General features: G+C 40.7%; 2 protein-coding genes across 3 annotated transcripts; one reads left to right on the top strand and one right to left on the bottom strand.

Annotated features, from left to right (window-relative positions):
* Window positions 1-93: 93 nt before the first annotated feature.
* LOC104950507 (uncharacterized) lies at window positions 94-5,878 on the top strand. 2 transcript variants are annotated; one of them, XM_010777031.1, is made up of 8 exons: window positions 95-221; window positions 1,049-1,380; window positions 1,500-1,610; window positions 2,170-2,292; window positions 2,863-3,238; window positions 3,366-3,425; window positions 3,557-3,882; window positions 4,047-5,878. In XM_010777031.1, the coding sequence occupies exons 2-8, from the start codon at window positions 1,051-1,053 to the stop codon at window positions 5,589-5,591; spliced, it is 2,871 nt and encodes a 956-aa protein (XP_010775333.1). In that variant the 5' UTR covers window positions 95-221; window positions 1,049-1,050; the 3' UTR covers window positions 5,592-5,878. The 2 variants fall into 2 exon arrangements, with proteins under 2 accessions (XP_010775334.1, XP_010775333.1); XM_010777032.1 differs by lacking the exon at window positions 3,366-3,425 and having other exon boundaries at window positions 94-221.
* A 2,252-nt stretch (window positions 5,879-8,130) lies between these two features.
* Window positions 8,131-14,595, bottom strand: lyl1 (LYL1 basic helix-loop-helix family member). The gene is given in 5 exon segments (XM_010777030.1): window positions 8,131-9,232; window positions 9,235-9,734; window positions 10,375-10,472; window positions 11,869-13,084; window positions 14,215-14,595. Coding segments are annotated over 4 exon segments (1,377 nt in total). The 5' UTR covers window positions 12,627-13,084; window positions 14,215-14,595; the 3' UTR covers window positions 8,131-9,211.
* Window positions 14,596-22,673: the final 8,078 nt, after the last annotated feature.

Genomic DNA, 22,673 nt, shown 5'->3' with positions numbered 1-22,673 from the left:
AATATACTTATGAGTGTGTTCATGTGTGCATGTGTTAAAAATTGGGAGTGGTCAGACAGGTCCCTCCCAGAGACTGCACATTTCACCTGCGTAGGCAGATTGATGTCGACATGTTCTGAATCTGTATGGATGGGAGACATTATTCAGTGACGATACTGAACAAACGGAGCTCACAGAGCAGACGATACATGAACACAGCTTGAATCTCCTCAGACGATTGAGTAAGTATGTTTGTTATTGTTTAAATAATACATCTGTTCACTAAACTGACTACTAGTTTTATGAATATTAAAAGCTTAAACTGAAATAGCAAAATATAGATTATTAGTGATTATGCTAATGGCTGTCAGTGTTTGAATAGACAAACAGCTTTTTACGCTGTTTACCTTCACTATAAGTTGAATTACAAGTTTGAATTTAGTGCTTAATATGTACAGTGCTGTTGATATTATACTGCATTAATGTGTTGTCATAGTGAAGTTTCCATGGTTTACAGTGCAATCCTCATTATTGTGTGTGTAAGCTGATATGATTTGTATTTGCTTCTCAGTCCACATATAAAGGTCCAGGTAGAATGTAGTTTGACAGGATTGGCAAGGTGTGGTGTATCTAAGCTAAAAAGGAATGCAATTTGGAAAAGAAAAACAGTGAAATGAAAGCTTGATTTAAAAAAAACCCAACTTTTATTAACTTTCCTTGTTCCTGATAATTCATGAGCAACAGGAGAGCATGAGTAAATATGTAAGAGAGAAATGTGATGCTTCAAGGAAACTTAGAACAGTGACTCATCCCGTCCACATTGGATGCCAGATCAGATGATCTACATCCTACCCAACCTGTCTGATTATGTTTTTTCTTCTTTTTTTTTTGTTTTATTTGCATATGGTTTCCTCTTTAGAAAAAAGACAAAAGCAACATTTGTGAACACACACTACCACAAAACACCTTTGCTATAGGATTGTAGCTTTGTACCAAATACTAACAGTACTCTTTGATACAGAATTACATGGATATGGCACATTTGACCTCTTCTCCTCTCTTTTTCCAGCCATGAGTGAACACTTGAGAAGAAGCTACATGTCCTCTTCCCCAGAGCTGAGACTTGTTCTATTGGGAAACATTGGATGTGGAAAGACGTCTTCAGCTGACACCATCCTGGGTCAGCTGTCCCACATCTTGCCCAGTGCCTCGCGGACCTGCCAGGTGCGGCAAGGCACGTCTGAGGGCAGGACTGTGACTCTGGTGGAGGCGCCGAGATGGTACTGGAACGGCGGAAAGATGGAGGAGAGCGTCAGGCAGGAGACGGCCAGAGCGATGTCGCTGTTAGCATCCGGCCCGCATGCTTTTCTGCTGCTGGTGCCGGTTCACCAGTTCACAGAGGTTGGTTGTCTCTGTGCTTTCACTTTCTCATTAGCAATGCAGTTATCAATGTCATCTTTTTGGTAGTTTTAAAAGTAAAAGACATGCTTGTTTATGTTTATGTTTATGTCTGTTCCCAGATGGAGAGTCATGTGCCTGCAGAGCTGAAAGAGTTGTTTGGGGCAGAGGTGATGGAACACACTCTGGTCCTGCTGACCTGTGGGGACTACTTGATGGGGAAAACAGAGCAGGTATTTGAGTTGTTCACTTTATTTAATTTAGTATTAATGTTACTTATAGCAATTCAACATTACAGTAACGAATGAACAATAATCAGTGATAATAATATACATTTTTCTCAAATGGGACCTCTTTTAATTCTTCAAGTCATTTCTACTTTTAAGTAACATTTTAAATGCTGCGCTTTCAGAGTATTTTTATATGTTGGTATTACTACTTGTTTTTAAGTTAGATATCTGAGTACTTCTATCACCACTGCTCTGTGGTGTGTTGATATATACTTTTCAAGTCTTATTCCTTTTGGTATTTTTAAAACACGTATACATGTTTGCACCTGGACATTTTTTAATGAGGTTGCCAGTCTTGTTAAAGAGGAACAAAATAATCCCTCTAAACTTTTCAGGGAAGCTTTTGTAAACACATTTAAAATGATGACACATGTTTTTGTTTAAATACTTAGAACAGCTGGAACTTCTGCCTCTCCTTTAGACATCCTTGCAGTAGATCCTCACCCTTCACTGTGTACAACGTGGATTCATCTACCTATTGCAAATCTTAATTTGTTTACAGGAATACCTGCAGAAAGAACACCCAGGCCTCAGGCAGATAATCGAGGACTGTGGGGGGAGGTACCATGTCATCAATAATCGTAAGCGACAGGACAGGGAGCAGGTCTGCGAGTTGCTGGAGAAGGTGAGACGTCACAGAGATACGATTTAACAAAACAACATCAAGAATAGAGATTCACACCCTTTCAGTTAACTTCCAAACATGTTGTTTTCCCAGCACTAATACAGGAACAGCCACATATTATAGAAATCAAATACGTCTGTATTTATACTGACTATGGTAGTTTTCTTACCATTTTTAGCCTCACAAGTCTAGTTTGAGTGTATTAGAAAACCCTTGAAATGAGGTGCAACACATTTTTTCTATTTTAAATCTCCAGAGGGAAATTCAGTTTTTTGCATACTGCACGTGGTAAAGCTCTTTGTTTTATTTGTGTTGACGGAGAAGGGACTGTCTGTGCCTGCATGGTTTTCCCAGCAACGCCCTGTTTCACACTCTCATACTTTCACACCGAGGTGTAGTCGAGACAGTACTAATAATAAGGCTGACTATGTCGTAACTTTGACAGACATGGGAATTAATTGCACAATGTATTAAACTGTGAGAATTATAAAATGTAACTCTGTAATGTGAGTATTAACTGTGAGTTTGTGGACATTTTCTAAATGTATTGCCAATTTGTTTATGTAACAGGTGGAACAAATTGTGACAAAAAATGGGGTATACTACATGAAAACAGACCAGGAGAGCGAGATGGAGAAACGAGTGCAAGACAGAAAGCCAGAACTTGTGGAAAGTTACAGAGCTCAAAGGGAGGAGAGAAGAGAGACCGTCGCTTCACCGCAGAGCCCAAACACAGAAACTCGGAGGAGTGTCGACCGAGGAGAGGAGCACAGCATCGCCTTGGAGAGCAGGAGGAGAGAAGAGAGGGATGAGAATAACAGAAGTGTGACTGTGAGCCAAAGGTCTAACGGGCTTCATTCAACTCCAGCACCAGAGCACCAGCCATATTCAGAGCCGCAGGATGACAGACAGGCGAGGAGGACGCCCAGTTTCAGACTAAATGCAGGTAAATGTATACATTTTTATTCCCACAGATTTTCTACAGGACATATCGAAATCATGTTAAAGAAAAAGAGGAAGAAAAAAGGATGTGAGCACGAAAAGGACTCATATTTACTGTTTTTCCTCTGTAGATGGAGCTATACTCTCACAAGTGTCTGAGATTAAATCAACTCCGAAAGTGGTCACTACTTGTGAGTGACAAGACCTCACTGTGTCGCATTATGTCACTTAAAACTGCACTCCTATGATGTTGGATATTAAAATAATTATTGTAATTTTAACCAACCATATTTAACTCCAAATGTAATCTGAATGTTTTCAGTTCACCAAAGGATTAACAGCTTTGAAGAAAGATCTCCTGAGGAATCCCCGACCTCTACTCCTGCATCAGTCTTCGCCTCTCCCCCCTCCTCACCAACCTTTGCCTCCTCTCCCACCTCATTGCCCTCCTCATCCTCCTCCTCATCCTCCTCATCCTCCTCATCCTCTCGAGAGCTGCGTCTGGTGCTGCTCGGGCGATCTGGAGCCGGGAAGAGTGCAGCTGGCAACAAAATACTGGGGAGGCAGGAGTTTGAGTCACGCCCCGAAAGCCTCACAGCAATCACTCAGCAGTGTGAGAAAAAGAAGGCACTGGTTGAAGGAAGACAGGTTAGTTATTAAGATTGAGAAGATTTGCTTGAATGTTTTAATGTTCCCATCACTCATCCCATCCATGTGGCATTGCCCCCAAATCTAACCTTTGACACTTTCTATTTTGTTTCATTCAAAACATGTAATTGGGCTTATTTCCAACTCTCTCCTCTCCCCTGCAGGTGGCGCTGGTGGACACCCCAGACTGGTTCAACTCAGAGCAGAGTCCAGATGAGGTGCGAGCACAGATCTCCTCCTGTGTTGCTTTGTCCAGTCCCGGTCCCCATGCCTTCCTGCTGTGTGTCCCCTTAGACCAGCCTGCAAAGACCGAGCTGAAGGCTATCGAGGCCCTCGAGAATGTTTTCGGCCCAGACGCCATCCAGAGACACACTGTGCTTCTCTTTACTTACGCAGATAAACTGAAGGAGAGCGGGAAGGCAGGAAATAGCAGCGTCGAGGCATACATCGCTGGTCAGCGGGGGGATTTGTTGAAGCTTGTGGAGAAATGCGGGGACAGGTTTCACGTGATGGAGACGGGAGGAGGTGGGAGGGACAGCAGAAATGTTGCAGAGCTGCTGGAGAAGGTGGAGCAGACAGTCAGGGAAAGTGGAGGACAGTGCTATTCCCATCCTGCTTTTCAGGAGGCGGAGAACAGAGTGAGGGAGCGACAGGTTGAATTAGCAAAGGAGAGAAGGAGGGGAAAACTAGAGCCAGAAGGACAGCTGAACTCTGAAGGGCGGGCGCTTTATTCCTACATGCAGCCTTTGGCCGAGGCAGATGAAGAAGTAAGAGAGGATGAGATTGAGAAAACAAGGGATGAGGCAGAGTTAAATGTGAGCTCAATGAATATTGAGAGCCTTCCTCCTATCACGCTTTCCACCATCTCCCCTTCACTCTTCAACTCCATTATGGAAACAATGGGGTCTAATGCAAAGCTGTTACCCAAACTGTTTGCAGATAGCTCTGTGTGGGTCGGTGAGGGAGCAAAGAAGGTGAAAGCTAGTCCCGCGTGGGGGACAGTCGGCACCAGAGCACGAAATGTCCAGAAGATGGTGGCTGATAGCTCTGTGTGGGAGAAGGTAGGAGCTGGTGCTGGACATGTGTCCAAGCTTGTAGGAGATAGAGTTCCCAAGGTAATGGTGGACGGTTCTGCATGGGTGGGATCTGGAGCAAAAGCAGCAGCAGCTAGTCCAATGTGGGAGAAAGCTGGTGCAGGGGCCAAACAAATGGGGAGTGGGATTGGAACCGGGGCAAAAAGTTTGGCAAAGAGTCCGATGTGGGGAAAAGTAGGATCTGGGGCTAAAACTGGAGCTAAACTGATGGCTGAAAGCTCGGCGCTAGTTGGAGCTCGAATCGGTGTCGGTGCAAAGAAGGTGGCACAGAGTCCAGTGTGGGGGAAGGTGGGCTCTGGGGCGAAAGCCGGCGTCAAAATGGTGGCAGAGAGCTCAGTATGGGAGAAAATTGGGAAAACTGCTAAACAGGTGCCTGTGATAGTCATAGTGGGCGCATTGCTGGGTCTGGTGCTCGGCGTGTTTTTGGGGCGTGTTATTGGCGGAGCTGTCGGGGCAGCAGCTGGAGCTGGGGTTAGTGAGGCGGTCAGACGAAAATTTGGCAATAAAAGCACGTTAGAAAAGACAGATGAAGCTGCACAAAATGCGAAGAGAACAGTGAACAACAGCTTAGATTCTCTGGTAAAACAAGGAGAGAAAGTATTGAAAACTGAATGAAGGCTGAATGGATCCTTGTGTATATATAACATGTAACAAATGAAAAATATATATTAAGCTTGAGTTTCATTCCAGCACTTAATGAATGAAGATTAATGTGACTTTTCTTTAAAGGGTAAATGTGACTCACACTAAATGATGTTCTAGCATTATAAATGATTTGGACATAAATAACTGCTAACAGTGCTAAAATGATAATGTTAGTGCGCATGACAAGTATTTAGGTGCTTTTCTGGCATGCTTTGTCGATATGTGAAAGAATAAACTTTAAAATGATTTAACTTGAACTCTGTCTTTATTTTTTGTTTAATATTGCTCAAATCTTAAATGCAAGTAGAAAAATGAAGGTGAATTTTAAACGTATTTATGTAAGGCATTTAACAAGTTTTTGTATACGGTTTCATAACTCTCTCCTCCTAACACTGCGCTAAGTATTACTGCTTTCTGTGTGCAAGTGGGTGTATCAAGAGGGGCACAACGGAGGGGTGGAGGAAGGACATTTAAATTTGGCTCATGCTTTTACCAAAAGCGACTTAAAATAAGTGCAATAAACCATAAAGATACAAACTCTGTGTGCACTGCAGATTTAACGCAAACAGCTGTTTAGTTTTCTTTTTCAAACTTTGGAAATCCAGTGTACGCTTATGCATTTAAGTCCAAATATGTACAGTTAGAAACAATACATAATGGAGAATTTAGTGATAGATACATTGGTGGAGACCACAAGGAAGTAAACAAATGAATATTATATTAGCCAACTTAAAATGTGTTCAGAAACAGGACTCATGACAGATTAATGTTTATGATGCTCTGTACCTGCTGGAATAAGCTTAATATTAAACAGTTAGTTATCAAATCCGCCATATTCATATGTAATGTATAAATGTTATATTGACAATTTGTTTTTGCTGCCCCCAAGTGGCCCCATAAAATCCGTTTAAGCAGGTTCAATGCGATTAGAAACACCTTTTTGTTACTTTGACAAATGATATGTTTGCTGTGAAAAAGGCCTATAATCACAAGGTTCCACAACTCACCTGCATGAGGACAAGGGGGGAAACGAGAAAAGCTCAATAAATTAACTTAACTGGTAAGTTGTAATCCTTCTGTACATTTTGAGATATAAAACAAACGGAGGCATGTGCTTGTGTTGCGAGCTAGCTTGAGCTAATGCTACTCAGTAGGCTACATTGGTTTTTGTTTATGATGAATCACAAATGTCCAGTAGACAATTCAGCATTAATTGAATACAGATGCAACGTTTTTTTTACGGACCTTAATACTCTTTTTTTCCATAGCAGAGATCTAGACATACTATTACTATACAGTACTACTATTTATTCCTGTATTTATTCATTTATTTATTTATTCATGTGTTTATTCCTACATTTATTTATGCTTTTATTTATTTATAATTATGACATGTTCCGACTTAATTCCATCGTGTCACCGGGCCCGGGTACAGGAAGGGTAATATCGTTCTATACATCCATGGGTATTATGAGCGTTGTGGTTCAACCGATCTAAAGCACTTTCTGAAGCTGTGGTATTGAGGGGCAGGCTCGATACAAGCTTCACAAAAAGCTTCGGGGATGACTCGACACACGCTCCAATACGGCGCAATACGTGACAACACTACTTATTGGTGTCCAAGTAAGCAATGCCAGACAGCCAGCAGCCACAATACCAACCATGGCTCCACTAAATGGATTGCAGTCATTTTGATGTTATCAAACCTGTGCATTTCCTGCCATGATGATACAAATGTATTTTATTTAAATAGTTTATTGTTGGTTTATCCTCGAGATAATTAGACCATGATAAAAAGAAAACAAGTGTGTGCAATTGCAGAATATGGCAGTACCCCTTTATAATGTGTGACCCCTGCCTCACTCTGAAATCCTCTGTGGTTTCACAATGCACCGGGACGAGGCAGACCAGCCTGGCACGGGCAGAGGCAGCTGTAGCAGCGTTGTGAAAGCAGCTCATCCTGTTGTGTGGCCCTGAAACCGGGTGTGCAGGGGTTCCCAGAGCATCCTGGTAGCTGTTTTTTTGTGTGTGTTTCTTCTCCCATACAATGTTTGCCCCCCCAAACGTACAACACCCATCAAAACAGACACACTCGCAAACTCAGCCACCAACCCTCCTCCAGGAAACTTGTTGGCCGTCAATGAGACAGCACTAACTGTAGGCCTTTCCGGGCCATTTGGTTGAGCCGAGCGCCACTGCACAGCTGCACCTCACCCCCAAACTTATGCAACCCCCCACACTACCACCACCACCACCAAGCTGAACCCAATCTCCAACCGCATCCCACATCCACACTGACCTTCCTCACAGAACCGCACTCCTACAATTGTTGCTGTTGCAAAATTCTTCTGCAACTTTATTGCTTGCACACACACACACACACACACACACACACACACTGATGCACAAACACGTCAAACATGGTGGAATGTAAATAGGCAAATGTACTTAGTATATTCTACTAATCTAAAATGTAAAACTCCTTAAGACAACAATTAAAGAATTGTGTTTTTTATTATTTTCAGGGCTCTATAGTAAAACCATTTAAAACTTTTTTTTATGGCTACATTGTTGAAAGTACTGTAATGAATCTGTCATTATGGTGAAAAGCACAAAAAAACAAGGAGTTTGCCCCTGACTATTCAGCCCTTATTGTGTAACATGTGCTGACAAATATTACACGTTATTGTTTAAAAATGAGCATTCACGTTTACACTTGTTTATTTCAGAACCCAACCCAATAGCAACTGAGATTTAATTGTGCTGAACTCTTTGAGGATACGCAAATGTTCCCTAAACCTTTTGACAAACATGGGAAAAACATTATTGTAATGTTGAGAAATCTTGCTGACACAGAGCAGTCTTTGTAATGCAATAAGAGGATGTCAAATAAGGAACAGCTATCTAAAACACACTTTATTTCTGTCTGGTACAAGTGTTTCACAATCTTGGGGTGGAACCATCTCCGACAATAAGAAAAGCAGGAACATCCAAAACGGCAAATTTGGTTAATTATTGCATTGTTCGCATGCACTTCTCTGCAGGCACATAAGAGTAGTGGCACTCTTAAGTCACTTTAAATCTACTGGGGCAATGCTAATTATATAAATGTTACCAAGGCAGCATTTAGATTAAGAAAACAAAAGATCTGGTTTTCAACCTAAATTCTTTATCTGAGAAAAGATTATTATTTTTGTTACCATGTAGGAATTAAAATCAGACAATATATATTTCCATCACAGTGTTTTGCATAATTCATATATGGTATGGAGCCTCATTGTTTGACAAATTGGGACCTTATTTGGATATGAAACCTTTTAAAGTCTGTTTAAATACTCATTGATGTTTCATGGCCCTCAACCTGCCCCACAGCAGTATTTTCCCAAAACACAGAGCTTACACAATGTTTGCACAACCCTGGAAAAGACATAAAGGCAGTTGAAACAACAAAAATGTCTTAAAATATCCATCTCCCACTTATTTCACTGATTAATGAGAGTCACGCTTGCTCCTCAAACCCTTTTTGTGTCCGACGATGATTGTGTCCATCAGTCTAACATTCGCACCTCTTTGTTGGCTGTCTTTTGGTGTCACCGCTCATCGTTTGTGGCTCTGCCACCATCCTTATCTGACCCTTGACCTTTCCCAGAATGCCATGGGTCACCAAAGAAGTCTTAGCCCCAAAGCTTTCCTCACTGTCCGTGTCGCCATAGCAACTGGATGTAGCTGGGGAGTTAACCATGGCGATGACTGAGTCTGTTGAGTCTCTGTCTCTGTGGACGGTCCCGGGGCGGGGCGGCGGGGCGTCGTTGGACGGAGGAGGGGTGTTGCACTGAAAAAGGATGTTCTGTTTATTATGGTCTGCCACGGTGCTCTCGTCCTCATCCTCAGTTGAGTCTCTGCTCTTGTCCTGCGCCTGGTCGTTGAGCAGAGTGACCAAGAAGTTGATGTACTTCACAGCCAGACGCAGGATTTCATTCTTGCTGAGCTTCTTGTCAGGCGGATGTGTGGGAATGAGTTTCCTCAGCTCAGAGAACGCCCCGTTCACGTTCTGCTGTCGCCAGCGCTCGCGGCTGTTGGTGAAGACACGGCGAGCCATCTTCTGGGGCGGGCCTGTTAGACACACATAATCACTGTCTGAGTGTGCAGGGCCTTAAAGGATATAAACAGAAGTTAATACTTATTATTATTATTATTATTATCAACAAATCACAACAGAAATTGCAAAACTAACAATGAAAATATCTTACTAACAAGACTGAGATATATCAGGGTTTGGCTACACAATACTTAGTATTGTGTAGCCAAACCCTGATATATCTCAGTTGTCCAAAAACTATAAAAACACATTGATAAGACAAAATGTCACACGGCAAGATCTTAAATTGTTTCCATGAATTTAGGCCTTTTGGTCATTTTTAAGTCAATCATGTATATCCTGTAACCAACTACTGTACCAAATGTGAATTATTCGACCGCTGAAAATAGTCCCCAAACAAGTGCAACTGTCTTGTCTTCAGTAGTAGAGAAGAGGGGCTGGACCTTATTGCCATTGTTTGTTTTTTTACAAGATTTGTTGATAACAAGGAAAATCCAGAATATCGGCAACGTTTTCTTTTAGATACATTGGTGATTAACCTTCTCCATGATGTGAGCAGCAATACAATTTCACACATGTATAGATTCAAAAACAGAGACTATGGCTGAATCAATACTGATGTCTGATTCTCTCTTTGGTCACACAGAAACTCACAGTCATTGATCTCCACCTCATAGTGTGACGAGGGTCTTCGCTTGATCCGGCTGTTATTGATGACCCCATAATTTCCTCCTGAGGGACCCAGGTAAGAGCTAGAGATAAAAACACAGCAACATGTGACATTGTTGTAACTGCATTCACTACCAAGTGCAACTGAATATAGAAAAGGTTTACAATATGAAGTCGATCCAGCGTCCCTTCTCGTTAAAAGAAAGGATAGAGAAATATAAAAGATGTTGGAAGCCATTAACTGCGCTGTGATTATGTTGGTGGCGTTGATTGAGTGTGCATGCAGAGTCTTATCCCAGCCTCATTAAGTATGGTCACTAGCTGATTCTACTTCAGGGGGAGGAAATGGATCAATGCTTCTTGCTACAAACAGATAAGAGAAAAAGTAAGGAGAGGATCTTATTCCCAGACCCCATGACAGATGGTGAGACCTTAGATGTAGAACAAAGTCCCACTTTCTACATTACTGATGCTCCTTTGTTGCAGAATGAAACTGAGGAAAATCGTTTTTTAACGGTGAAAAGATTAATGGTCGGAGGGCTTTGATAATGTTTGCTAATGAATGCCTTTTTTTCACGAGACTAAGGTAAGAATTGCCAACGTTACGAGACCATAAAGAAATCTAAAACTTCAGTTAGTCTTTTGTTGATTCAATTTCTACATTGACTTACAGCAAATGTAGATGTAGAACTCCAAGCATTGTATTTTCAGATTTGGGCGCTAAATGGACACAAAAAACGTTCGAGGATGCAACTTTTGTTCACTGACCAAATATCCTGATGAGCAAGTTAAGCGTGAGAAATGTTCGGTCCCTTCATAACAGCACACATCCTGCTGTCAGCTTTGCATAACTGTGCAGCAAAGCCACAATTAATCACAATGGGAAGTCATGACATTCAGGCAGTTGAGGTTTCATATGAAACAGAAAATTGTTACGACGCAGCATCATCATAGTAACAGTATCAGAGTAACATCTCAGGAAAGTATATTTTATTTGATGGTTAAGAGCTCCACATCTGTTTGCATGCTAGATAAAATGGAGGTGAATTAGCAGTAGGCAAACAGTCTTTTATTTAATAAACTGCATGATTTTGAGTTACATTTAACTATATTTCATAGTTCAGGCATAGGAGGAGAATTATTCAGCTAGTCATTAAACTGACATTTCCACTTTCAAGATGATTTAATACACATTCTCCTTATTACATTTGGATGTTGATATCAGTGCTATCTTCTAATGCTGTGGTTCCCAGCCTTGGTTCCAGAGAGATGGATATAAGAAGAGGATACAATCTGAATGTTAACTGTTAACAAAGACATGAAAAAAAAGTAGATGTTCTTGTTTTTCACCTTTTTTTTTTCTTAAAGAAAGCTTTGCTTCTTTAATTCTCAAAAATGATTCAAATGAAACCACCTGAAAAACATTTCCATTAAGCAAAATGGTTTCTTATGGATTAATCTATATAAGCCATTTCTCACCTGGCGAAGAAGGGGTGTGCAGAGAGGTACTGCTGAGGCAGCAGGGGCCCTGGGGAGGGGGGTGAAGGGCCCCCAGAAGAACAGGACAGCTGACTGCGGCGAAGGTCCCCATGTGGCCCATGTAGGAGGTTGGGAATCGGGTGGAGGGCCGTCAAAGGGGTATTTGGGAGAGGGAGAGGGGGTTTGCTGTGACCAAGGCTGATGACTGGAATGTGTGGAGGGAGAGGTGAGGATGAGGAGGAGGAAAGGGAGGACACGGTGGAGGTTGGAGTTGGTAGAGGGCCCGAGGAGGTCTTGAAAGGTGCCGGGAGAAGTGGAGGTGGGGAGGACAGAGTTGGAGACCTGTTTGTCGAAATGACAGGGGCTGTGGTGCTCTTTGGCCCTCGTCGCTTCTCCTCCTCCTCCTCCTCGGTCTCCATGACGATGGGCTCAGGTGCAGCAGCTGTATCTGCAGGGCGACTAGTTAATGTTGTTGTGGAAATGGGCGAGTGAATGGAGCCGGAAGAGGGGACATCCGTGTGTCCCCTGTGCCCGTTCTTGTTAGCACTCGAGGGGGCTAAAGTCTGCTGGAGGGGACTGTGCTGCTCTACGGAGGCACAGGATGGAGAGGAGGCGCCGGAGGATGAGGAAGAGGAGGAACGGCGAGGCAGGTCGGGCGGTGAGGCCGGTGGGCCGGTGGGGTTCATTTTCTCCATCATGGTGCTGAAGTCTCTGGAAGAATCCCTTTCAGCACAGTGTATCTTATGTGTGATAATCATGTGTACAACCTGCAGCTTGTCCTACAGAGACCTTAAACCTCCCCTATGTGTCTTTATATGTCTTTGTTACGCTTTAAGCTGCCCTCTCACCCAGCCTTATTACCCATCATTCATGCACCTGCTGGCTGTGTGTGAGTAAACGTGAGCTTGTATTAATGCCTTCACTTTAACATTACAGAGGGAGCCACTGAAGCAAATGCTTCAGTCCTTTTAATGGAGGGACTCTTCTGAGGTAGTGTCTCTGGGTGCAGCGTCGAGCCGGGGTGGTTGATGTGGTCTGAATTGGAGTGGATTATTTTCTCAGTAAATCCTGAGCGGCAGATTCAAGGTATTTAATGACTCTCCAGCAGCACGAGTTCCTATATCTGTCTGTCAGTGTATTTTGAGGATGTGAGTCCAAATCCTTTTAAGCCTTAAAATGTCCCAGACCCCCAAAGATTGGATTGATATCAAAGAGTCTGTTAAACAAAAGAAAAACACACTCAGGATATATATTTGGTGCATTTGAAAATGTGCTTGAAGGTCATCATTTGCAGAAGAGCACTAAAAGAGCTTTCATACAACTGTCAGGATAGTATCTGTTGGTGTTGGTTTCTGTAGTCAACAGTTTAAAGCTACCGGTAGTTTTGATTTATGGAATAACAAGATTTAACACAAACTAAAGCTGTGATGGGTGATCAAATCCACGATATCAAGTGATTGCACAGTAGTTCTCTACTTCTTCAAGAAGGGAGATGTTTGTTTTTACTCTGCTCTGCGAAGCGTAACGCTCTAATGATTTCTCAGGTTTTGCAATTTTAAGTGTTCCTCTTTTGTCTTTTTTAGTTGTCATGACTTTATTTTGAACAGTTCCGTCTTTCACAATGATGTCCATATGCCACTCGCAGGTTTTGTCAGCTTGTTTTGCAGAAACGGTATTTTTAATGTCATGGTAGAAGAATCATTAGAGAAGCCATACAGAAAGTTACAGATTTAAATGATTTCAGCTGCAGATGGCTTTTTCTGCAGAAAGAATGAGACGCACACTTTTTTTGAAATAATTAATGTATGCATTTTAATTAAAGTATTATGACAAGTGTTTGTTACATCATACACGATATAGCAATTGGTATTTAGTTAAGCCTGTAATCTGGTCCATTCAAATGTCTAGACAAGTTGCCAAATAATATATGAATTATCCAGCAATATTTAAAAAAGATCATCTTTATTTAAAAAGAAATTATTTTGAAGTTTTTTTAAGCCAAATGCTTAATTACTGCTGTTATATGTCCACTAAGATTGGTTGTAAATAATTCAGCTACACTAAAATGCAATGTAACAAAGCATCAGACATGACTAATATTACATTTATAATAAATGATAAATAATCTTATTTTATTACCGGTTATCAACAGAAACAATTTTACTACAATTCTGTTTATGACATATGGCACATGTACAACTCCAATCAGATGCAATTTTGTTATTTGTATTATATATTCACTTTAAAATAATGTTAAGTCTGCAAACCATGCATGCATAACAAAATACATAAAAACAGAAATAAAAAATAAAAATAAAAAACGGGTAAGAAAAAGTACGTACTCACATACATTATGAAATCAAGTCTGTCTGTCATGCAAAATCCGTTCAAGTGATCTGTGAACGCACATGTTGTATCGTCTAAGCGTTTAACGCCCTCCTCCTTCAGGTCGCTCACACTGCAGCCTGTCACTGTCTGTCCGTCAGATCCTGAGGTCAGAGCGGTCTGACACCCGTCAAAACACTCCTCATGTGAATCGCTCTTTTTGAAATGTAAAATTATATATGTATAAACTTCCCGAATAATCACAAGTCAGATTTGGAACGTCCAAACGCTCATATTTCTTTGTTGTGAAGTTTGAACATAAATCGTGGAGGTGTTCTCCGCCGCCCTCCGTCCATCTGTCATTCCCCCCCTCTCTCTCTCTCTCTCTCTCTCTCTCTCTCTCTCTCTCTCTCTCTTTCTCTCTTTACTCTCTTTGCCCAGAAGAAACAATGCTCAAGCTGGTTGCCAGTCGGAGAGCTCAGGTACTGGACTGGCAAGTGTAAGGAGGGGCCGAGAGAGAAGGGGAGGGGGCGGGAGGAGAGAGGGAACCATGTTGCAAGGAGAGTTTTCCGCTCCCTGCTGGACAAGAGGATGTGCTCGTACAATGTGGCGGCTGCTGATAAGAGCCTCAAAGCAGCCTGTGGCCTGTAGATAAGGAACCTCCACCACCCCTCCTCCCCCCTCCACCACCAATACCACGCACACACTTTTTACAACACACACACACACACACACAGACACACACACACACACACACACACACACACACCTACATGCATGTGCGCGCACACAGACATCACACTAGACTGGTCAGTCCCAGACTTTGAAGAAATCTGGTCTGGTTCCAAGAAAACGGCACTGTAAGTATAATAAAGAGACAATGGTACGCAGGCTTCTTCACAGACAGAGTGAGTGTTCATACAGACACAATGCCGAGAGGAGTCCTTTGGGAATCCCCTAAAATAAATATAATTAAATGTGCTATTAATGTTTTTTTTTACATCTTGATTACTTGCTATGAATCCCTTTTTAATAATGTGTTTTTGTAACAGGATTATAAAAACGCACATTTGTACTTTTATTCTGAATTTGAAACACAGGGAAAAATGCCAATAATTTGTTTCTTTTGGCTTTCAAATGTGAGGGTTTGATGTTGTTCCACTCTATGATAATACACTTAATGTCTTTATATTTATTTTTGATTGTTTGCTGTATAAAACACGCAATAAATAAACTTGGAGCTTTTCTGTAATGACATCAGAGCCCACCTGTGTCACCGATGACCAACGCACAAGTCGTCATCGTGGTAACTTTCCTCTCCAAGAGCTCGCAAGCTTCCTTCCTAAATCTAACTCTCACCCGTTCTCCCCTGTGCTCTCCCTTTCTCCCTCTCTCTCTCTCTCAGGGTCAGCAACTTTTACATTCCCTCAGTCATTTCCTTCTTAGACTGAAACACAAACATTATAAAGGTTTTACAGTAACGTGACCTTCAAGGTCCTGGGAAAGAAAGAAAAGAGTTGAGCGAGCCACTCAACAAATCTGTCATCGCCTTCATAATAATCATCATTATGGTCATCGTTGTTGATTTTATTTTTGTATTGTGGTAATCTTCATCACTTTAAACAGTAACTGCACTAAGGTCTGCTGAAATAATAAAAGCACATTGGAGGTGCAGACGGTGTCTTCTATCCGTCTGTCACACTCTTTTGCGTCGGGCAGCTGTGGTTCCAGTTGATCGCTCTCTGTGTGCCAGAATAACTGTGCAGTGGTACCGCTGGGATGACATGAATTTGCCTGTAACATAAAAAGCTACACAAGGGACCGAGCGAAATCCTTTGGGATTCACTTTTTCCGTGCTTTATATACTCCTCAATCAATATTGTCGCATAGCTGTATTGTCATTATAGTTTTGACAGTTTTTAAATGTGTTTATCTTTTTCCTGTGGCTTTTGGGTTCATTCAAGATGTGACTAAAATATTAAAAAGCTTTTAAATCCCTTTTGGCTTTTTGTCAGCGATTGTTTAGGTTTCATTTGGACTATCATTGCTGCTAGGGAGACTAATAAAAAGCATAAGGACATCATAAGGAAAGTGAAATGGGCCTTTTAATGTTTTGTTTCCAATATTTGTTAGATTAACTTCCATGTAAACATTTACAAAAAACACTTGTATGTAAATACTCTCTATTGTTGTTTTGCACCACATTCAAAAATATAGATTTTGAATTGCTTTGAATCGAAATGTCCCAGTGATTAACAATGAACTTTTGAAAGAGCATACATAACATTCATCCGTTTGCAACTCACATATATCATATATATCAATATTCCAATTACTGTATACAGAATATTCTGCACAGTTTCTATCATATTCTGTTTCTATTATATTCTATTTTATTTACTTGTACTATTGTATCTTGTTTATTGCGTTGCACTGTTGGAGGAACCTGTGACCTAAGATTTGCGTTGTCATAACTACACTGTATGCACTGTGCACACATGACAATAAAAGCCTTGAAACTTAAAAAAATGAAGTATGAAGATTTCTAAATGACATTTAAAGAATTTGGGAGAAAGGTCATTTACAAGTCAAAAGAATAATAGCTTTATTTAAAAAAAAAAATACTTTAATTAAATGAAAAGTGAGTATTATTATTATCTGTGCACTGTTGTATTATGAATCAGAATCAGAATACCTTTATTAGCCCCACAGAGGGGACATTTGCATCGTTACAGCAGGAAAGAGCCACAGACAGCTTATTGTTACGTTAAAAAAAGTACTAAGTAATATAATATAAAATATAATAAAAAATAAATAAAAGTAAAACAAATACTTTTCAAAATGCAAATCCTGTAACAGTTCTTAGGATTTAGCAGCCAGGTATATATTACAGTTATTAATGGCATATGTATATAATAATGTATATATTGCACATATAGCACATATTGCACATAGTTTGACGGTATTTAACAGCAGCAAGTTACACAACTTACAAAATATACAAAATACAAAATGCAAAAAACACACCTTGTAACGGTTCTAAGGATTTAGCAGCCAGGTATAAATTACACAGTTATAAACGGCATATATATATATTGCACATATAGCACATATTGCACATAGTTGATTGGTATTTAGCAGCAAGGGGTGTTATAGTCTGTGTTGTGGTGTGTGTAGCGGAGGGGAGGTCTACTAGGGGCTGTGCTGGTTGTAGAATCTGACCGCTGCAGGAAGGAAGGACCTGTGGTATCTCTCCGTGAGACAGCGGGGGTGCAGCAGCCTGTCGCTGAAGGAGCTGCACAGTGAGGACAGGGTGTCCTTACAATAGTTGAAATAGGGATAAAACTAATGTGGGATAAATATGTTTTATCAGGTGCTTGACAAAGATTAAAAATAAATGTATTTTTCACAATTATCCAAAATAAAAAATGAGAACTTACTGTATATTTTGAGTTTGAGTTAAGTTTTCCTGCTAAAGCCGGATCACTGTGATAGTCACAGTTTCCTGGGTTGCTCCCTCAAACAAGAAAAGACCCAGAAGACAAATCATTGACTCTGTCCTTTACGGCTCATGTGAACACCCAAACTGTAAACAGGGAATAATAATAGAAACAAACGATAACAGACAGCTTTCGCTTTTCCCTTGAGTGAGTAAGAAATCAAGAGAGGATTGTTTTAATCTCAGAGGCCGGTCGTCACACCCTCCTTCCGCCTGACTCAAAATACCCAGCTCAATATATGCAGTATCGATGGGAGACCTGTGTGTGTGCAAGCGTGAAAGTCAGGGTCAGGCTATTTGTTAAAATACCTTAGAGACTTCAGTAAAAGTAAATGTAAAGGTTCTGTCTCTCTTTTGTTGGCTGTATTTCTCAAGGTTGTTTCTGCACCTGCAGTATTACCATTGGTCTTCTTTCTGGGCCAGTAAGCATGCGTGGTTTCGAGTGGAAAATGAAAAGCTTGTGGCCTATTGTCTATCTAAAGAAAGTTCCAGCTGTTAAAATGTAGTACAGCAACCAAAGTGAAGAGGACATTCAATGATAAAAGCACATAATCATACTGTACATTTGCATCTTAGCATTAGCATGATGTAAGCCTGGAAGCTGCATTTATAAGTGTTGAGTATGCAGCTGAATGTTAAGAACTCTGACACAAAAGCTACACAATTGAGCAATAGCAGACCATGACGGAGCGGATTTTAGAGGGAAACGGAGCAGAAGAGCCAAAAAAAGGAAGCTATTGTAAATTATTAGCTGTATTGCACCATCAACTTGTATTTACCTTCCTCATTCATAGTAACTGCATGCTCCACCATACAAGCATGAGTTGGTATAAATGCATCTTTTGAATAAACTGTGGAAATGTATTGTCAAATTACGACTAAAAGGCTGGCTAATGGACAGTTTTATCAATCGTATTAGTGTGTTTTCCATCTTCAATATGCCTCTATTGAATGAATCAATGCCCAAAAAGTCATACTTGTCTTCAATGGAAAACATGTACGTCTTTGTTTCCTAATTATTAATATTCCATATTCATGTCCATCTCTTGGAGAGTAGAAATAGGTTTGCATTATTTTTCCTTTACGGGTACTGTTCAGATAAAGTAAGATAGGTAACTGTCTGAAAATAATGAAATTATTTTACATTTGGTTCAATCATTGGTGTGTATGTGTGCCCAAAGATACTGTGATGTGATGCTTGCTCTCTGTTGACTGAGCCCATTAAGAGCAGGGGGAAGATGGCAGGTTCTTATAAGGATGTAGCTTTCATTCATTATGGTAACTTGGATAAGGAACATTTAGCTTATATTTATTTCCAAGCTTATTGCACTAACTTCTGCTTATCAACATGTTCTTTTTAACATCCCTTTTATAAAGGCATCCCTTCATCTACCTTCTCAATTTAGCTAACTTCCTCCATTAGCTGCTGGTCATACCAAACCTAGATAGTAAGCAAGAATTTATACTTATGAAACGTATCATTATCAAAGATGTCATTTCTTTCAAACCTGCATTAAAGATGGGGAAAACTGGAGTTTAAGTCAAACCATCCTCACACACTACGGTGTGAACTTAGTCATAGATCTCTAGTATAAACACATTGTGAGGACATTACACACACATGCCGATGCCCAAGAAAACATACACACTCCCCAAATTGGGCTCCATGGCCACGTTTCCTCCACCTCATGTAAACACTATTGTGTGCCGGGCGATAGGGATCTCTGGAACCTAATTGTTTGAGGCAATATTCGCAGTGCACTTCATGGAGAAAGTGACAAACAATGCTGCGAGCGCTGGCCGGGACATACGCTTTCTGCTCTGCTGTGACAGATGTGTCCACTCCATTTATTTTAACAGAAGACGAGTTTGAGTTCCGGAGATGTAGATCAAAAGTGCATTAGGACGTGTTTACACTGATCTTACCCACTGATCATCCTCATCATCATCATCCTCATCCTCATCATCATCATCATCATCATCATCATCGCTTTGTTCAACAAAACTTGAAGGTGGCAAAAAGAGTCTGATGCAATATTATTGAGACTATAAGCAAAATCAAACAGAATTATTTAAAAATGTTTTGTAAGCCCTCTATCGTACTGTAGATCAGGGTCTTTGTAAATGAAAAGATTGAAAGAAAAGTTAGTTTATGATGAAAAATCTGCTCAAATAAATACAAGATTATTTGAGTGTTAAAAGCATTGCAGTGTAGCAGCAATATTATTACACCACAAACATGAGCAAAAAAATACCCATTTTGGGAACCATTCATTTCTTATCTAGCCTAATGTGTTTTCAAAATAAAAGTGACCAATAAAGAACAATCCACATACGCTCAAATATAATAAATAAGAGATTTCTTCATCTATTTAACATTTACTCCTATAACATGTTGGATTTATTTATTTTATTTTAACTCTTTTTCATTTTCAAATCTGGTGCCTAAATTACCCACAATGCCACACTATACTGCGACACGTTTTAGATGATGGGGTGCTGTGCCAGTAGTGGGCTAATGATGAGTCAAATCTAATTTTGATGTGTACAATTTGAGAAGAAGCTATAATTTGAAATTCAAGTGTAGCCACTTCATATTCAGCTGATCACAAATTGTCTTGAAATCTCTTCCTCATTATCGTATTTCTCATTGTATTCAAGTTGATGGTTATCCTGATCTCTGTAACGGCACCTTGAATGGTGTCAGCCACATGACGACGGTCACACATCGCTCCGTTCCCAGGATGCACCTGGCCTGGGTCTAGCGGGCGGACGTGGGGGACAGCTGTTTCCTGTGCACACTTCCTGGCTTGGCAGAGCAGAGGGGGGGGTAATATGGGGAGGAGGGCCAGGCGAACGTGTGAGAGTACCCTCACTCCTCCTCCTCTTATATATCTTTTTTTAAATAAATCACAGACCCCTACCCATTTGAAGCTTTGGTCGTTTGGTTGAGAGAGGATGGAGGGAATTGGAAGAAAATCAAAGATAAGAAGTTTATAAAGGAAACACAAAGGAAGGTGGGATACAGAAGGAGGGAAAGGGCTCCTTTATTGTATCAGAATAGACTCTCAGCTGGGGGGGGGGGGGGAGCGCGGCCGGTGGGCTAATCAGAGCATAATAGGCTCAATCAATAGTTTCCTTGATTGCACACATACTGAACGCCCAACGTCAGAAGTTGAACAGGAGCCAGCAAAGCAACACGGCACCATGTCTTTATGAGGAACTACAAGCGAAAAAAAATATATAAAAAGCTGAAATTATGTTTTATTGCACCACCACCACCCTGCTGCAGTGCAAACAGCACATTGCTATGTTTATATGGCTACAAAAAAAAAACATAAAAACCCTAATATATGTAATAAATGATTTATAGGGACGCTGATGGTCAGTGAAGATAAATGACTGAGAGTGAGGTAAATATTTGACCCATGAGTAAAGTCATTTGGTTGCAAAAATTATTTTCCACATGCTGTCTGCAGAAGAAGACTTCTAAAATGTTGTCCAAGGCGTAAATAGACGGCTGTGTTAGGTTTAGAAGTTTGGGAGACGGCTGAGATGCAACTGGAGATGCCAACTTGTGTATTTAATGGATTCTTAGAGGAAAAACATATAAAGTATTTTTAGGACACAGCAAATTAAATCTAACATGTCTGACAGTAAATGCAACCCCATTGAACATAAATTAATAAACCAATTAATAATTGTAATTGAACCCCAATAGTTACATTCTCGTCGTATATCTTGTTTTATTTCCGACACCCATATTTTCTAGTTTTGACACACCTCCAGTCCCCATATACCAGCAATAATAATATTTTAGACACAATAAGAGAAACAAATGCAGTGTTGACTGAAGGCTCTCTCCATTTAGGTTGTACAACAAGGAAACTGTTAAAATGATTTACTGCAGATAGTGATGTGTGCTGTGTGAAATGTCACCATTAAAAGAAAGGCAATTTTAGCATCAGCCAATTCTTCCTCTGATGGTCTTAGAAGGCATACTGTAAAAGATGACGGTGTCAACAAATGATGACAGAGTCCGACTCATTCCACTCAGTGGGACTCTTGGCTCTGAAGCATCATCCCCTGTGCTTGATTACGTGCAATACTTTACACGTGCACTACATCTTTTCAAACAGCCCACTCACATCCACTTCCACTTTTGGCAACACAACTGCAAATATTTCCATAAGATATGAGCACTGACAATAGTACAGTATGCGTGTGTGTGTGTGTGTGTGTGTGTGTGTGTGTGTGTGTGTGTGTGTGTGTGTGTGTGTGTGTGTGTGTGTGTGTGTGTGTGTGTGTGTGTGTGTGTGTGTGTGTGTGTGTGTGTGTGTGTGTGTGTGTGTGTGTGTGTGTGTGTGTGTGTGTGTGTGTGTGTGTGTGTGTGTGTTAGTGTGTGGTGGCCCTGGGGTCAGGATGACACTGTGGAACAACAGTGTATTGTGTCTTCCTCTCTCATATTTCTCATCATCAGCACTGTCGCCGTCCAAATTCCACTGGTGTGTTCACAGCATGGCGGAGGGACTCGGCCCTGTTGTCCACCCCCGTCCTGCAACAATAGGAAACTCTGCATCACTTTTCCACTTTCTCCCTCACTATTCATCGCTTATTCAAAATATATGACTTCCTGTTTGGAGCTCACTTGCTCTGGACATGATTTTATTGTTACAGTATAGTGTGGGTGTTTTTCTATATAAGGGTGTGGAGGTTGGAAAACATTTGTACATTTATCAAACTTGAAAATAACATAAACCAATGCACAAAACAGTGCCTAGAGAAATGATACCTAACTGCATCTATCAGTAAGATTGCCATTGATTGATATTTAGGGTCCACCTAAATATCCCACATTTATCTTTATTTCAACTTAACCCTTATGTTGTGTTCGGGTCTCATGTGACCCGTTTCAAGTTAAAATAATATAATAACTACGCTCTAGTTTTTTTTTTAAAGGAAAAGGCTTCATGATATCCTC

Source organism: Notothenia coriiceps, unplaced genomic scaffold, assembly GCF_000735185.1.
Source record: "Notothenia coriiceps isolate Sejong01 unplaced genomic scaffold, NC01 NC01_scaffold00017713, whole genome shotgun sequence".
NCBI classification, from domain to species: Eukaryota; Metazoa; Chordata; class Actinopteri; order Perciformes; family Nototheniidae; genus Notothenia; species Notothenia coriiceps.
The sequence above is the reverse complement of the archived record's forward strand: the minus strand, read 5'-3'. Positions and strand labels throughout refer to the sequence as shown.

What these genes read in the sequence shown, in the direction of transcription:
- LOC104950507 (XM_010777031.1), top strand. Translation starts at nt 1,051, where the DNA reads ATGAGTGAACACTTGAGAAGAAGCTACATGTCCTCTTCCCCAGAGCTG. An exon ending in CAGTTTCAGACTAAATGCAG is followed by an intron (nt 3,239 to 3,365) that starts GTAAATGTATAC and finishes TTTCCTCTGTAG; the next exon opens with ATGGAGCTATACTCTCACAA. An exon ending in CACTGGTTGAAGGAAGACAG is followed by an intron (nt 3,883 to 4,046) that starts GTTAGTTATTAA and finishes TCTCCCCTGCAG; the next exon opens with GTGGCGCTGGTGGACACCCC.